The sequence below is a fragment of the Plutella xylostella genome, chromosome 16, assembly GCF_932276165.1.
Source record: "Plutella xylostella chromosome 16, ilPluXylo3.1, whole genome shotgun sequence".
In the NCBI taxonomy this organism is placed as follows: Eukaryota; Metazoa; Arthropoda; class Insecta; order Lepidoptera; family Plutellidae; genus Plutella; species Plutella xylostella.
In genome coordinates this window covers 6,531,349-6,548,361 of record NC_063996.1, presented here as the reverse complement: position 1 = coordinate 6,548,361, position 17,013 = coordinate 6,531,349, and the positions used below count along the sequence as shown (strand labels likewise).

Here is a 17,013-nt window from a genome sequence, read left to right as displayed (position 1 = left end):
TATTATAACATATATGTATATTAATTAAAGAACGTTTTGCATGTGTTCATTGCACAGTATCGCTATTGCCTTACGCTGAAGCAATCTGTGGCGTTGCGTCCGTCAACTTTAACTAGCCATTAATGCAGTTTTCACAAAGGAAAATAGCCTCTCATTAGCGGGAACAAAGGTGAAGAGGCACACACGGTCAGTTTTCACACGTATAAGCTGAGTCTGTGATTACTCGCTCTATTTATCGCACAGTTTTTAATCTGTGTACATCGTAACCAACACTTTTTTATTGCAACGTTGGAGGCACGTCACGGGCATGCGAATATATTACGAACAATCACCCAACAACCGTCTCGCCAGGCAAAGGTTTTATGGAAACAGGGGCTTACAGTATCTTAAACCCTAAAATGTCAGACTACGTAGTTGTAAGTTATAAGTTGGTAATTATTCATACACTGCACTGAAATATTAAAATCTCGAAAAGGAATACAAATGGAAATGTATTTACTTACGAGTATTCTACGATGTTTTCGCGGTTAATAATTAGTGGGATTAACCGATCCTACCGGAAAATTCACCGATAATATTATCAGTAAGTACTAATATCGCTTACTGTCAGTTTTAATAACTCTACCTACCGATGACTGGTAGTTACTTTCATACTATTTTGACACATTAAAAAGTTACAACCGATCAAAATCGTATGAAAGTAACTACCAGTCATCGGGAAATAGAGTTATTGGAAATGGCAGTTAGTTACCAAAGTAAAAATAAATAAAAATGTTTTGCTATATGATGGTAATGAGTTTCGAAAATATCATACAACACAAAAAATTACACCAAAGACACATAGGTATCTTAATTATCCCTTTCGGGAATCAAACCCGGGACACAGGACGGTCAGGCGTGAGTCACTAACCACTGCGCCATCCGGTCGTCAAATGTACCAGGGCCCCATGAATCAATCAGTCTATAGGATATAAACATCAAGCCGGTATTCAGATTAGGCGGTAAATCATCGCATCGACGCGACGCAAGAGTCGCGGATACTGAGCAAGACATAATCAGAACAATAACTTGGAACAATGGAAAACGGATGTACATATACTTATGCGAATATACCATACTCCTATACCTATGTACCATACTCTATGCCCATGAGTAACGCAATTTTTTAGTAAGTTTAGGGATAAATCAATTATATAAACATGTCTTTATTGTAAGTAAAAGAACACACACTAAATGACGGTGGCCCTGCGGTTCCTAAAGTAGGTAAATGTTCAAATTGGTAGGTGCAAGTACACAAGATGGATAGGTAGAGACAGTTGCATAAGAGCTGATTAAAAGGCTTATTTATTACTGTTGGCTGATATGTACTAATGATGACGAGCATACAAATTAAGCTCTAATCATGGTATCTGCCTCCACGAATAATATAAGTATGAAAGTTGTTGCAAAAGTGGTGAGCATATACGTAATAAAATCCAAAAAAGGGTGACTCAGTTAGTCATTCTGAGCAAAAAAAATGTTCTTCGTTTAAAAAAAAAACATATACGAATTTTCCACTGTGGTAGAGAGTTTTGCGTTTGCATTCACCTTCTGCAACACCCTGTATAAGTCCTTATTTTTGAATTGTAATAGGTAAATGTTATAGGTAATTATATCCGTTAGTGGGCTTAACTATTGGGTTTGGCTAAACACATAAACTTGGCCCGGAACATTCCAGGGCCCAGATAATTAATTAGTTTATCACCAGCTTGATCTGTTCAAATTTTGATCAATTGCTCTAAAAGCAATCTATCAGACTACAACACAAGTGTTGCTGGGCTCAAAGATTAAGTGTTGTGCGAAATTCAGGTATGACAACATTATACATACATGGTTTTCAGGAAAATAAATATCTTATATGTGTTTCAGACTTTAGTTTAGTATGAACAGTCAGCGACTGAAGTTACTCTGACAGGTTAATCCTTCAAACCCTCTATATCTCTGGTGTTGTAGAAGTAGTCTGAAACAAACTCTGAAATCGCTAATTAAAAACATTTATTTCGTTGATGAAATTAAAGAAAAAAAATACATTCTGTACTAAAATATAATTTCGTATAGATCTAAGTAACGTGCTTTGGGGTATCCCTACGTCCAGCAGTGGACTGCTATTGGCTGATGATGATGATAGATCTAAGGAAAGATCAACACAATGTCACTTCTAGACTCTACACACGCAGTGCGCGCTACAGCAAGCATTAGTGGGTTGGCAATATTTCACAGATAAAGGGCTGATATTATCGATCTATCAATAACTTCTCACTGAAACCTTGAACGTGCGTTTTACGCACTGACACACTTCTTAATATCCGAGTGTCAACATCAACATGCTACCGGAACACCTGTTACTGTATTTAGAATTATAATTTATTGTAAGTATAGATTTAGATATTGCCCTTGAAAAGCATTATTGGTTTGTGGACACGGGTGATTTGTTAATTGTATGTCAATGGTAATAGTAATGTGTTGTCGAAGTCATGTCATGCAGGTACGGTCAGCTTCAGTATTCGGTAAACAATTTCGTACTATAATGTACCTACTTTACTTAATAAGTTGTATGTTGACTTACAAAATCTTCTTCTGCGAGGTTTTAATTTAATAAATGCCATAAATTCATGTATGGTAAATTGCCAACAAGTTATGAAAACTTTTAACCTGAAAGCTTACAAACAGCATAAGTTGCAAAAACAAAGCCACTAATTGCAAAGTTATAGCTTAAACAATAAAATTAGACATCGATTTCGGCTATCGATTTAAGTTAACTGCACCTGCGCCCAAACTATTCTAAAAGGACACTCATAAAACTGACATAATATAATAGCACAGTTTATATATTACCAGAGTTTATAAACAAATGAAAACCATATTTTACCGGTTGCGAAGTTAGCATAAAATCTGCAAGCCGAACAGGCAGTGGGCCGACCATATATGCCGAAGAACCGATGACTGGTGTGGGGTATACGGGTTCACGAGTGGAGACCACGAACAGGCAAGCGTAGCGTGGGACGCCCTCCCGCTCGCTGCGCCAACGACCTTAGACAGGCCGGTGGTGGCTGGATGAGGAAAGCTGGGGACAGAGTTTTCATTATTTATTTATTGAATTATAGGTATGAATTAATACTAATACTACTAATTGTGGTACTCCTTGGAAGAGGCCTTGGACTGGCCAGCAGTGGACCATTATGGACTGAGGATGATGATGATGATGACAGTTAGAATTTGTCTGACTCTAATTAATATGGTAATTACTGAAAAAATAAAGTTCATTGCACACAAAATTTTAAAAGTTCAAAAATATGTATTTTATTGCATTTTACTAAGTATGTGAACATACTAAAAGTTGTATGATATCGAATGTGATATTTAGTTTGCTTACTTTACATTACCTACTAACAAACTCCGTTTTGAATTAAACGTCACTCGAAGCAGTTTATCGATTAACGAGTGACTTAGTAATTTATTAATTGTAATAATTCAATAATGCATATTTAATGAAACGATTTCTCTTTCTGCTGTGTAAGATTTGCTCGTTTTATGTTTATGTACTGAGCACAGACATTTATAAATATACAGGGCTATATTTACTTATTTATTATATAAGTTTGACTTAGCTTATAAACTCGTAATGTAGTTTTGTATAACTTTGATGATAAGAACTACAAAATTAATTAAAAATATATAGTTGAATATAATGTTAGTTTGATAGTTATTTTCTCATCGTTATATTGTACCATCTCATTGAAATAATAGTTTTCGTTAATCTAAATAGTTAAATAGGTTGATGCAAATGTAGCTGATCTATAAGTGACTCTAAAGGAGCCTAACTTAACTTGTGTTAACACCTCCTTTCGGCTTCGGAACTATGTACATCCTAACTAATATTATAAATGCGAAAGTAACTGTGTCTGTCTGTCTGTCTGTCTGTCTGTCTGTTACTCTTTCACGCCAAAACTACTGAACGGATTTGAATGAAATTTGGTATACAGATAGTCTAGACCCTGAGAAAGAACATAGGCTACTTTTTATCCCGGAATTCCCACGGGAAAACTTTTTAAGGCGAAGCGAAGCTCGCGGGAACAGCTAGTATTATATACTTTAGCAACAACCTGTACATTGATTTGGTGTATTTGATATTTTACAAACAAACGATAGGTAATAATTAATGAACATTACTGATCGATTCATTTACCAAATGTAATTTAATAATGCAGTTTTTAGTTTGGTAATGCCGGTAATACATTTTTTTTAATAAAAAATACCTAAATAGTCTGTAAGTACTCTAATACGTAAATACAGGATAAACAAATGAATAAAATACCTAATCACAATGTTGTATGTAGATATTTATCACGTGAACAAAAGAATATGAAATAATGACACGCATCGCTTACTATACGATTGAGCGCTTAGTTGAAGTGCGCCCGTTGAACTCTTTTGTATGAAAAAGTCACCGTTTTAATATAAGAAAAGTCTTAACATTAAGGGCCAAGTGCAGAAACATAAAATATTAAATCTAGATTTAGTGTCAAATCTCGATTTAAGAAACGTCAGTCCATATAAAATTTGACACTAAATCGAGATATAATAAAAAAAATAACAGCAACTCTGTCGTAGCGTATTGCTACGAACTAAGTAGAGTTTTTCATGTAAAAGAATTCAACGCGCGTCAGAAAGCATAAGTTTTTTCAGAAATATTTTTTGCAATTTCTTTGCTATTATTTTGAGTTTTTTTGCCATTATAAGTCACTGTAACTAACCTACGGAGCCTAACTGACTTACGGAGCCGAGACGTGGTGCTTCACCAAAGGGCTTATCCACAAGCTCAGAGTTGCTCAGCGTGCTATGGAAAGGGCTATGTTAGGCGTGTCCCTGCGAGATAGGATTCGTAATGAAGAAATCCGCAGGAGAACTAAAGTTACCGACATAGCCAAAAGGATTAGCACGCTGAAATGGCAATGGGCTGGCCACGTAGCCCGCAGAGCCGACGACCGCTGGAGTAGAAAGGTTCTGGAGTGGAGACCCCGTGTCGGCAAACGGCGTGTCGGTCGCCCCCCAACCCGTTGGTCTGATGATCTGCGGAAGGTAGCGGGAAGCCGCTGGATGCAGATGGCGGGTGACCGTTTGGGGTGGCGATCGTTAGGAGAGGCCTATGTCCAACAGTGGACTACGGAAGGCTGAGAGAGAGAGAGAGAGAGTAACTAACCGGCCCACCGGTCTTGTTCGTAATTTAACATTTTGAATTTATACAAAATAACAACCCGTATAACTATAAAGAAACAATAATGTTTGTATTCTACTAAGTACTGTATACTACTGTACTAACTGTGGTTTGATTTTAGCCCGAATGTTGGTAGGTACATAATCCAAACAATTTGTATTGCAACATTTTATTTAAAACTAAATTGATCAAATTGCCACCAAATTGTTCAATCGTATGACCGCAAAATTCATAGACACGATCGAAAAAAAAACAGTATTTTTTTGCAATATTTATTTTTTTGACTTTTTAAAAATCTGGTTTTACTTTTTGCCTATGTAAACCCCTCAACTGTACCTTAAAGGCGTATCAATCAAAGAATATATGTAATGTCAGTAAACATTATATCTGCGATCTATTACAGATGGACACAATTATCTCATGATAAGTACCGAAATACAAAATGAAAACCAAATAAATAAGTATCATTAAAGATGAGATTGATGAGTCATATGATGAATGAGCCATAAATCAGTATCATCATAAATATTATTTATTTTTTACAGCAAGGAGTTGATTTTATTTTATTTAACAAACTTTTTAAATATTTCCATCTCCAAAAACCAGCCAGTGCAATATAAAACCTACCTACCTAAATGAGTTAGAAGCTCAGAATACATATTTGGTAAAGCAGTGATGGCACCGACATTGCTCTAGTATAACCTGCACACAATTGGGCACTATAATCCACTCCTGCGCAGATGACTGATCTAGTGGAAGTCGAAAATCGGTCAGCAGGACATTACTATTGCTCCCCGATCCTTGGCAGTGACAGCATCATCCGTCAAATGCTCAAGTATTATTATATTATCGTTAGAGCTCGTAGACACTTGATTACTATGCGAATCTTAAATTAAGTTATGCTCAATCCTAAAAGCGGAACCTTGACGAGGAGCATTACACATTAGATTCTCATCATAACAATGATTCATGAAGTAATTTCTATTTCAACACCCTAGCGCCATTGTTTTTAACAAAATATTTTACATACATATAATATGTTAATAGCAGTTATAAAGAAATGTAGTATGCTTAGTTCTGTTTTAATTAATTTTATTTTATCTATGATTATAGTTATAGAAATAGGTCAAGTGATGTTAATACACACCGCTGACAAAGAATTATCGTTAGATAGAGTTGAAATGCTATTTTTGTATTTCTTAGCGAACTTTTTTGTGCATTAAGGTAAGTGTTTGGTATAGCTTTTTAATTAATTCATCATAGTAACAACACAGCCATGTTGTGTGGAAACCATAGAATAACGAGTATGTACTTGTGATTCTATGGTGGAAACACAAGTAAGTGAGGTTGTATTTGCTATGATACTTGAAAGAAAATAAATCTATCTTCAAATACTGTTTTTTTAATATCCTTTTAGTTAAATCGGCTATCTGGAGTATTTAAGGTCTTTTACTTCCTCTTCATAAGGCGCCATGGGTAACAAATTACAGCTTTTTATATGTAAAGTACTATGGTATGGTACGTGTTTAAAATAATCACTACACTTATAATTATTACAACACAGATATTAAAAAAAACTTATATCAGTGCGTTATTGTTAAGATAAATCTATAACCATCGATATATAGATTTTAAAAGTTTCAATATCTACTTACTACCGATAGTACCGATACTATACGTACATATATTACAGTAATTATTAAACATTATGGCAATACATGCATTAATTCAGACTCGAAAATGAAGCGATTTACATACACAATTTATATCAAGGTATGCAACTAAACTAAGTAGGTATGTTTGAAATATCCTCAAAAACCTAAGCTAAGTTTTAGTAAAGAATCTAAGCAATTCAGCTAACTAGTTTATCTCACAGAGTTTTACACCTTACAAACACCAACTTAAACTTTCAACGAAACAGTAACTTGATATTAAAGTCTATCATTTCTCCACTTCCAGAATAATATACAACAATGCAGCTGCTCTAATATTTGTGCCCAAATAAATCCTGTCGGAAGCCAAGCCAATGAGAGCATCTCACAATTATAAGCTGGCATTGCACTGGCGTACTGAATAATTGTTTCCAATTACTGTGCGCGGGTGCAGACGCCCGATTCATATATAAGGGGGGGCTGGTGGGTACTTCAGCATTCCAAGTCGAGCTGTTGTGAAGTGAACACCGCTTAGGCGAAAATCTCTAGGCGAGTACTGGACAACCAGCAGCGCTTAGTCAGTTCGTTTGAGATCTCATTTAGAAAAAAATATTAATCATGAAGTCTATGGTAAGTGCTCCTGATATATTTTTTTATATATTTTTTTCGCCCTTAAGTATTTTCTAGTAAAAGCTCGTTCTGGATTTTGAGTTTCCGTGCTTGGTAATAATTTATTTCAAGTTGTCACTAAACCAGAAATTGTACCGGATTATTGCAAACACCTGTAAGCCTGTAACACGAGTTCTAGAATTTTCATTAAATTTAATTAGCGAGAAATTCCTATCTACTTTCGTGATAACAGCTTAATTTAGGTTGGTAATTAAAAATGTACAATATACTGGAATGTTACAGTTTTACTAGCACTGAGCACTTTTAATTATTAACTTGGTTTTTTTTAAAGTTTTTAATATACAAATCGTATTACGTATATAAAATATTAAATAGAAACTAACATCATATAATATTTCAGACAAGCTTAGCTATTTCCTTCATAATTTGTAGCACTGCTAAACAAAAATCACCAAAAAAATGTAAGTAATCCAAAAAATGCATCAGATTTCAATCACAAAAAGCACTAAAATCTAAATCAGGTGCACAAAATATCATGTCAAGGCCGATTTAGGCTTGTAACAATGTAAAACATTACTTATACATGCATCCGGTTACTCATGCACGCCCACTTATGAAAATTTACATATCTACGAAAGACATTCGGAACTAAAATTACTTACAACTGAACTACTAAATATAACACATAAAAAAGCTTCGCAATGTTTTAAAAAAATAAAAGAAAAACTTGGGTACAAAGAGTTTTGAAGCAAAAAGTTTTATAGCAATTTTCCCGCCATAGCAGCTGTCAAAGTGACGTGTAGGGCGGGCGTAAAAAGCGCGCGCATCGCTTCTTCCGAAGACGAGTGGGCAGAAAACTACGTCCGCTCTACCGTAGCGATGACTCGCTACGTAATGTTGTGGCTCTATGCATTATTGTACTAATGAGCTGCTTCGTTATTAATGCTGATTTATAGATAAAGTAATTTGATACAGTGCGGCAGCGTTGGGCAATAATTAACTACCTTGCGCGGTATATGTAGGTAATTTTATAATTTCGTTAGTCTATTTTGGGTGTCTACCTTATTTTCCAACAAACCACGCAAATTTAAAAAAATACGTAGAAAACTACGTCCTTCAAGTGCCACTCGGAACGCTACGGAGAAATCCGCGCGAAAATTTCCAATTTTCATAACCGATCGATATTTTAATGTGACCTTGTCGCAACCATAGACTTCCCCGCTTCGGCTTCCTCTGTTGCGCAACTGCACCTGCAACTAGTTGTGCACCAGTTCGCAGAATGATAATTCCGATCCGTTGCAAAACGCACCTTTAGCATTATGTTGCAAAAGCAACCGATATGAGACCCACGCCCACCGATCAGCGCGGGCTTTGTCTCCGGACCCTGCCCCTTCAAATACAGCGCACTTTCAAAACTAGAGCACTAGATAGCCCTTCGACTGGCAACTAGTGGCAACCATAAACAAGGCAAACGTTGATAGTAAATAGTAACAGAAAAATTTCCTACCAATCTATCCAATAAAAATAAACAATTCAGCATATTTTATCCACCCAATACAGATCAAACAATGGCTTGCCTAAACCGAAATACTGCCCGAACCTTTTATCAATTATTGTATTGACCATTAGTTATTGGCTAATGCAATTGTTTATAAAATGGCACGAGGTGTTTACACGAAACAGTTGGTAGACAATTAGATTGAATTGCGCGATGCCATGTTATGTGTATCGATCGGTTCCTATTGTTACAAATAGCGATTCAACTGGCGGCCATTATAACTAAATCTTCACTAGTCTTTCTTACATACAGCCAGTTACATAAGGCAATAGGGAATTGTAAATGATTACGCTGGTTAAATTAAAAACGCATTAATTTGTTACGCTTAGAAAAATATGAGATTAATGTCTGATAAAGAATGAAATCTTTAGTAACAAATACCTAAGCGCCATTTTGTAATTTGAAACCGTTTAAATTATATGAATAAAATTGGTCTACTAAAATTTGGAAAATAATTGAAACATAAAAGTATTTCTATAATGAATTTGCGACCGATAAAGTACCGATACAATTTTTGATGTGCTGATTTATATATCTTATACACAGCCCCATGTGACATGAAAAGTAGTTATTTTTCACTCGATGGAACAATCACAGGAAGGCAGGTACCCACTGAGTCGGCAAGACTCGCTACCGGGTTCATCATAATCATAACACTGAAAGAAAAACGATGTTACTAGCACACTCAATTTCTGATATTCTTGGTTGACTTGAATAAGGCATTGCTGAAGTATGAAAAATGGCTACAAAATTTTACATCTGAAGATGTATGTAAACTATTATTCTAATAAAAAAGCTGCGTCACCGTTAGAATAAAAATAAAATAAGTAAACATACAAATGTCAATATCTGAAAATGCTGATGCTGAAAAGTGTTCCGAACTCTACCGCTTTTATTAAGTCGAGCTACCTAACACAGTATTTACTCCAATTGTTCCAATAGTTTTACTCATAAAATACGGTTTATTTAATAGCCTATAAGGTTTTCCTAAAGCATAATTTAATCTGTCATCTGTTAGAAACAGTTGCGTGATACTTACTACTGCCTCTATGGTTAGTGTAGCAAAGCAAACTGTATCCAACAATGTACTTTAACTCCTATGTGATAAATAACCTATTTACATAAACAGCTATTTTTTAAAAGTGGTTGTACCAACCCTAGGTGCTAGTTAGTGGTAAGGTTTACAAAATCCACTTCTGTTTAAAATTTAACGTCTATTTGGTTTATTAATGGTGGACAGGCTACAGTTTATATTTCACTTGTATAATTTAAACGTGGCGACTTCCTGGATTAGTGACTTATTCATAAAACAACTTCAACTAGGCTATGTCTAGACGTGCCTTAGAAACGAGTTACTGGAGTAAACGATTTCGTCTGATACCAACTTAGATTTACAATAGGTTACCTTGCCTATATAAACGTTCGTATAAAATATCGTTGGATACCAAGGAAATAGGGTGCTTTTCTAACTGGAACTTCTTTCATCGCCCGTGAGTGTATGATAATTACTTGACTTTTTAAACTTCATTAACGCATCTTTTCTGATAGATATAAGTACTTAGTTAGCTCTCGTTCAAGCGCATCAGATTGCTATGACTATGAATGAGTCAAGAGTGTGCTAGATTTTCTTGTAGGTACAGCTTCTAAAATGTAACAACAAATCCGTTGAATTTCGACAATATTATTTCGTGTAAATTGAGTGTATTTTAGATCCCAGATAAGTAACTGCAGCATACTGTCAGTTTTGTAATGTTGTATGATGTGTTTTGATCTTATCCGTCACGATGTTATTTTCACTGATTCAGACATTCAACTTGGGGCAAAATATAGGTCATACATAACCAAGGTCCGAGTTCAAAAGACACTCAAACCGGCATTAATCACACATAAAGCTGTGTGAAATTCCTTATTTTTACAAGTTTTTTTTACGAGTTCATTCAAAAAATTACTGCAGTTCTCAAGATTGTAATCGCAATTAAACGAATCTGTTTCATCAGGTATTTTGTCTCGCATTTTTGGAGCAAAATGTATGACAAAATGCTCGTACCTAGATCAGATTAGTAGACCTGAGTTGTCGATGGACCTGGCTAAATATAATATTAGTAACTATTTATTTACAATATAAAAAATTATAATGCATAAATACTGCTCAAACACAGACATAATAGATCAATTCAAATTGCTGTCGATATAATAACACCGTTCATACATCATTGTTCCGAGTAATAGCGCGGGTTCGAAATTTGAACGAAATAATTAGCAAGTTCGAGCAAGCAGGTTGAGTTCCGTAATCGCAACCACGTGCTGGCCGCGCCCATTCAACCATGCCACATTAAAGGCAGTGTGTCTTAATTCCATAGTACTTTAATGACGATCAAATGACTACGATGATTGTATGGAACGCACTTTTATTTATGCAACAACAAGTTTAGTCAACAACAGCTATTGATTTTTGAACAGCGCGTGAAATCGGTTTCGCTCCGAATAATTTCTGAGGTCAATATCAAACATAACAAGCCAATTCTTACAAAAGCAAACGAAATAGTAAACGTTTCCGTTTTCTATTAAGGTATATGATTGACGTTTCTTACCAACTTCTAGCCGATTTGGTATTATTGTCACGAATTACTTAATTAGGGATACTTTCTCAAATAACGTGTCAAAAACCCATTAGGTGAACCTGGTTTAAATATTTTGGTGTCAATGCATTTCTATTTTATTATGAAACTATCTACCTACACATGCATTGAGCTGTAGTGAATTTAATGATTTATTGCGAGTGAAATTACCTTCCAGTGTCGGTGTAATTAGTTAAGCATAAATTCTAGTGCATTATCTTTTAAGTACTTACCTAAACATACTTTGGTTTACTTATTTAACAACGAAACTAAAACGATCTTATTTTATTTAAAAGTAGACGTAGAATTCAACAAAATTAACGTTTTGCTATCAACAGCAACGATCCTTTTCAAGTCCTTTATCACTCCGAGCTTGGACCCAACTCTTTTAGGTCTAACCTTTTCTTATAATCTCTCCTTCTGATCTCTTATAATTCCAGCCTAACCTTCTCCCTCTCCACAGATTATCCTGGCCGCTTCCCTGTGCCTCGCGCACGCATCCTACTACGCGGGCCCGCCCGCCCACGTCCAGCTCAGCCCCGACGGCAAGTTCCTGCTGGACACGCCGGAGGTGGCCCACGCCAAGGCGGCCCACCTCGCGGCGCTGGCCCAGGCCTCCACGGGCCACGGGGCGTGGGCCCCCGGCCCTCACGCGTACGCCGCTGGTGAACACTACGGCGCGCCTGGTGCTGGTTAGTAGAGGTTTTTGGTGATTTGGCTGGATAGGTAAAGGTTATGGCCACATATTTGGTGACAATGTTAAACGCTCTATTGCTACAGCAACATGGAACACAAGGATAAATGGAGACAATCAAGTGTGTTGAAGCAGACCAAAAGGGGAAGCAATACACTACTATTAGTCCAATATTCTAACCTCCTCACAATTCCAGGTCTCCACAAATACGGCCCCGCTCCTCTGGCTCACGACGGGCGCGTGATCGACACCCCCGAGGTGGCCCACCTGAAGGCCGCCCACCTCGCCGCCCTGCAGCACGCCGCCCACGGCGCGCACGCCCTGGCCCCCGCCCACTACGCCGCGCCCGCCGCGCCCGCGCACTACGGAGCCCCCGCGCACTACGCCGCCGGCTACGGCAAGTGGACCGGCCCCCCGGCGCACATCCAGCTCACGCATGACGGCCAGTACGTCGTGGACACCCCTGAGGTCCAGCACGCCAGAGCTGCTCACCTCGCCCAGTACGCGCACGCCGCCCACGCCGCCGCCGCCGCCCCCGAGGAGCCCTGGGGCCACCACGGACAGTGGCACTAAACTTCTACCTCTAGACCTCACGCTCTACACCTACTAGACTGCTCATGAACTATGTTTTTTATATAAAATCGAAGAGAAAACAACGAAAAAAATAATGTAATGTTTACGTGTATAAAGTTGTCGAATGTATGTATAGCAAGCCTCTTGAAGAGTGAACTTTAAAACGAAAGAATAAAAAAAGTTTATAAAGTTATGTCTGTTGTATTTTTTTAAGTTATTCAATTCCCCATTTTGTAAAGCATCCTATCAAATCTCATTAGGTAATTAAACTTATTTTCCATAATTTCTAGATCCATTGAATATGGAAGTACTGATTACAAAAATTGACCCTAGTTCCACTATGGTAGGCTACTATCTATCAACAAAGGACAATAGCTCAACAATTTTCATTATTTTTCAATCACAGAGACTCTTGACCCCTGTAAGCAAGATGTATCGATTGGGCATTTAAAAAAATGCATTTATTTGAAATATCAAGTAAATTCCAATAAATACTTACGTAGCTATAACAGTTATGGTAATACCATGACTACCCCATCTATCGTTTACACTCTGAATAGTAGTTATGTTCGTGTTCAAATTCAGATTGCCATTACATCTTAAAATATAGCATAACCAGAAAGTTGTCTTAGAGCATAACATGCGAGTGGTAAAAATTCAAGATGTTATTGCAAAAAAAAACGAAGTCATGCTATTTACAGCATATCCATATCATATTAGGAATTTTGAGATTTCCACTATATCTTCCCTCCGAGAGCTGCAGGGGGACAGGGTGTCCGTTTCATAAACAGTCACATTATTATTATGCTATATGTCATAATACATTATCTTAAAAAAAGATATCAGAATATTTTTTACGTCGATGTTTTTTTAAAGCCTGTGTATAAACTTTCTTAGGGTGAATTCGTCCAAACATCAAGTTACACGAGAATAACTATACCGGAATAAAATTTATCCGCGAGTAAATATCTGGGATAAGTACATTTGCATTCTACCAAGTTATACCATGATTAATTGAATGAACGAGGAACGAAACTGTACTGCAACTAAAATAAAAATAGCTGCGTTTTCAAAGCATGCAATAGAAATGACATGCCAACTTAGTTTGAATGGATTATAAAAGTATGAAATTGTTTATGTTTTAATATTTTATTCGCTGTTGTTATTCGGAGACTTTGCCTTTAAACGTACTTTTGTTTATGTTTTGACAGGTTGTTATATGTCATTATGACGGTTTTCTAATCAGCTGATGTGCTGCCGCCATTTCAAAATTACTCTCGGATAAGCTCGTTACACGGTCAATTTTGGCGGTATAACATTTTATTCTTGGGATAAGCTACTTATATTGCTTTCAGGTTTGGTAGAATGCAAAATCTGCTTACTCTCGAGTAACTGGTAGTTTACTCGTGAGTAAAAAGGTACTCGACGTTGGTCGAATCCGCCCTTAGCCTAATAAGAAGGTACATATTATTATATTAGGTATTGTATTAAGTTAAGTAAGTTAAGTTAGTTAGTCAGATAATAAGCTCTCATGTGTTTGACGTCTAAATGCAAAATTACAGTCTGGCATTCTGAATTATTGAGTATGAATGGTCACCCGACTCCCCGTTATTCTATGCTCTGAATCAACGAGCATTCATTCAGTTTGGTATTTAATTACTTGCTCCAAGATATTTTTATACATAGTTGTCAGATATCTTCTCTAGGAACAAGCATACTGGACAACCCAGAGGGCCAGCTGTAGGATGTCTTATCGGATCGAGCAGTGTAGATCAAAAATCCACTGGAAACTCTAAAATTCACGTTTAATTCGTCATTATTACTCGATCGGTGTAAAAACTCGCACTACCTATGCAGGACTTATTATGCCAGCTTCGGCATAGACAAATACGAGGGTGGTCTGAAAAGTTTCCGAGTTTTCCGACTTAACATAGATACCTACAAGTTTTTTTTCCTTAAATTTATTTTTATTTTTCTGCATAGGGCAATATTATGTGTGTGGTCTCCTTGTAACTCTACACACTTCTCCTAGCGATGCTCCCATCTCTTTAATCCGTACAAATAGTACTCGGCATTTTTCTCTGAAAAATAATCGTTCACGAAGGTGATTACCTCCCCATTTGACGAAAATCTTTGTCCTCCGAGCGTATTTTTTAGTTGAGGGGTCGCTTGGGGCTAGATCTGGTGAGTAAGGTGGGGGTCAAGCAGTTCATACCATAATTCATGGATTTTCGCCATGGCAACCGTTGAGGTGTGAGACGGGGCGTTGTCTTGGTGAAACATAATTTTCTTTTTCTGCAAATGCGGCCACTCACATCGACTCACTCAAACGACGACAACGACGTTAAAAACGGCTAAAAACTTTGAATTGTTGCTGTCAAAAGATGCACAATTACATTCCCTGACTTTAATTGATGTGTGTTGCCATCTTCACGTTGAAGTCGGAAACTTTTCAGATCACCTACGTATATAGGTAAGGTATAGGGAATTTAGTTTAGAAGGGCATTGTTCCTCAAAAAACGAGGTGAACGCTCCATACTTAGGTGGATATTATGAGCATGTGCTGTCTTTTTTGCATAATATGTGTGATCCCTCCCGAAATCCAATACACTCATAAAATACCTACTGTAATTATAATTACAAAGTGTAGCATTTTTGCTTTATTAAAGTTATTTAACATTCGTTGTGTAGATTGACCCTCCAGCCAGACTAACTTTTGCCTTTTGTATATATAAATAATCGATAAGCAGAGATAGCCAAGTTACACCGTGTATCATTTGATATATCCATTAACAGGCGAATTTTACTCTAATAAATATTGAGAGATTTTTTGAATTTAAAATTTATTTATTGTTGAATGCAATGCATAATCGACGTAGATAAACGTCACTATATCGCAACTCATTATAAATACGGCGCTGTGGATGGTGGAACGCGCATTATACCTACGAGTTTTTCGACGTCGATAGGAGACCCGTGCCGCGGCTTCTGATGGACTATAAAATGGAAAACGTGATACGTTACCTGAAGAGAACAATGTAACCGAACTCTTTCTGTACACTTTGCTATTACTAAGTATGAGGGCGCTGAAAAATTACTGGCTAGCCATACAGGCTGTGGTAGTTAGCAAAACGTATAAAAGTGTTTTAACTATATTATTTTGTATTACAAATACGATAGCGAAAACTATCATAAATCTTTGTCAGAGAAATATGGGCTACCCCTAAATTCATAGAGCTTTCGCTTTAGCTTTTTGACTCTTTAAAATAGGATTTAAATTGACTTTGAGATAAGTATTCGAATTTCAACTTTTTGCTATCACGCGACCCATCACGTGCCCACTGCTGGGGCACTAGTCGGAACGACTGACGTAAAGAGTGGCAACTCGTATGTGATTAAAAGTCAATTTTAAGCTTGTTGTAAATTTACAATACGGTATATGAATGTGAGGGATACTATTTGTAAACTATTAGACCTGCACAAGGACACTGAGTGTGTTGGAGGTTCTGCGGAATAACTTCTACTTATTTTATAGGCGCTACGAAACTTTTTTTCTCTATGAAACTAGGCTTTGTCGCGAACACAAACTATTGAACGCATTAGTTAGGTAAATTGAAACGTACCGTCAAAAACCTCTCATATTATTATGTCTAAATGGAAAATGACTGTTTGGAACTCTGAATTGAAGCGGTAAGTAAAATAACCACTGAGAAAAGCACCAAATTACTCCTGAACGGAAAAGGCTAGCTTAATGACGCCTTCTGCAACATTGAAGTACTTTATACAAAAAGAGTATCTTTGTTCAAATTTTAAATAGCAGCGTTTTACCTGAAATAAAACGCATATTAAAGTACTTACCTAACTGGAAGCTTTATTAATGAGAGAGCATTTCCGTTTCCGTCGAAGACTATCCAGTAACCTTCCTCTTTGTGTGTCAATTCCGGTGCTCAGTGGCGCCACCTGGCGGTCGTGCGGTGCAACTTTACTTCGTAAGTTGCTCACCGCGCCCTTCCCTTATTGGCTCGAATTCACCA

General features: G+C 36.9%; 1 protein-coding gene across 1 annotated transcript; it reads left to right on the top strand.

The window, feature by feature from the left end:
• The first annotated feature begins 7,399 nt into the window (after positions 1-7,399).
• On the top strand, positions 7,400-13,172 carry LOC105387939 (pupal cuticle protein). The gene is made up of 3 exons (XM_011558754.3): positions 7,400-7,536; positions 12,176-12,404; positions 12,603-13,172. Exons 1-3 carry the CDS (start codon positions 7,525-7,527, stop codon positions 12,977-12,979), a joined length of 618 nt encoding a protein of 205 aa, XP_011557056.1. The 5' UTR covers positions 7,400-7,524; the 3' UTR covers positions 12,980-13,172.
• Positions 13,173-17,013: the final 3,841 nt, after the last annotated feature.

What these genes read in the sequence shown, in the direction of transcription:
- LOC105387939 (XM_011558754.3), top strand. An exon ending in CTACGGCGCGCCTGGTGCTG is followed by an intron (nt 12,405 to 12,602) that starts GTTAGTAGAGGT and finishes TCACAATTCCAG; the next exon opens with GTCTCCACAAATACGGCCCC.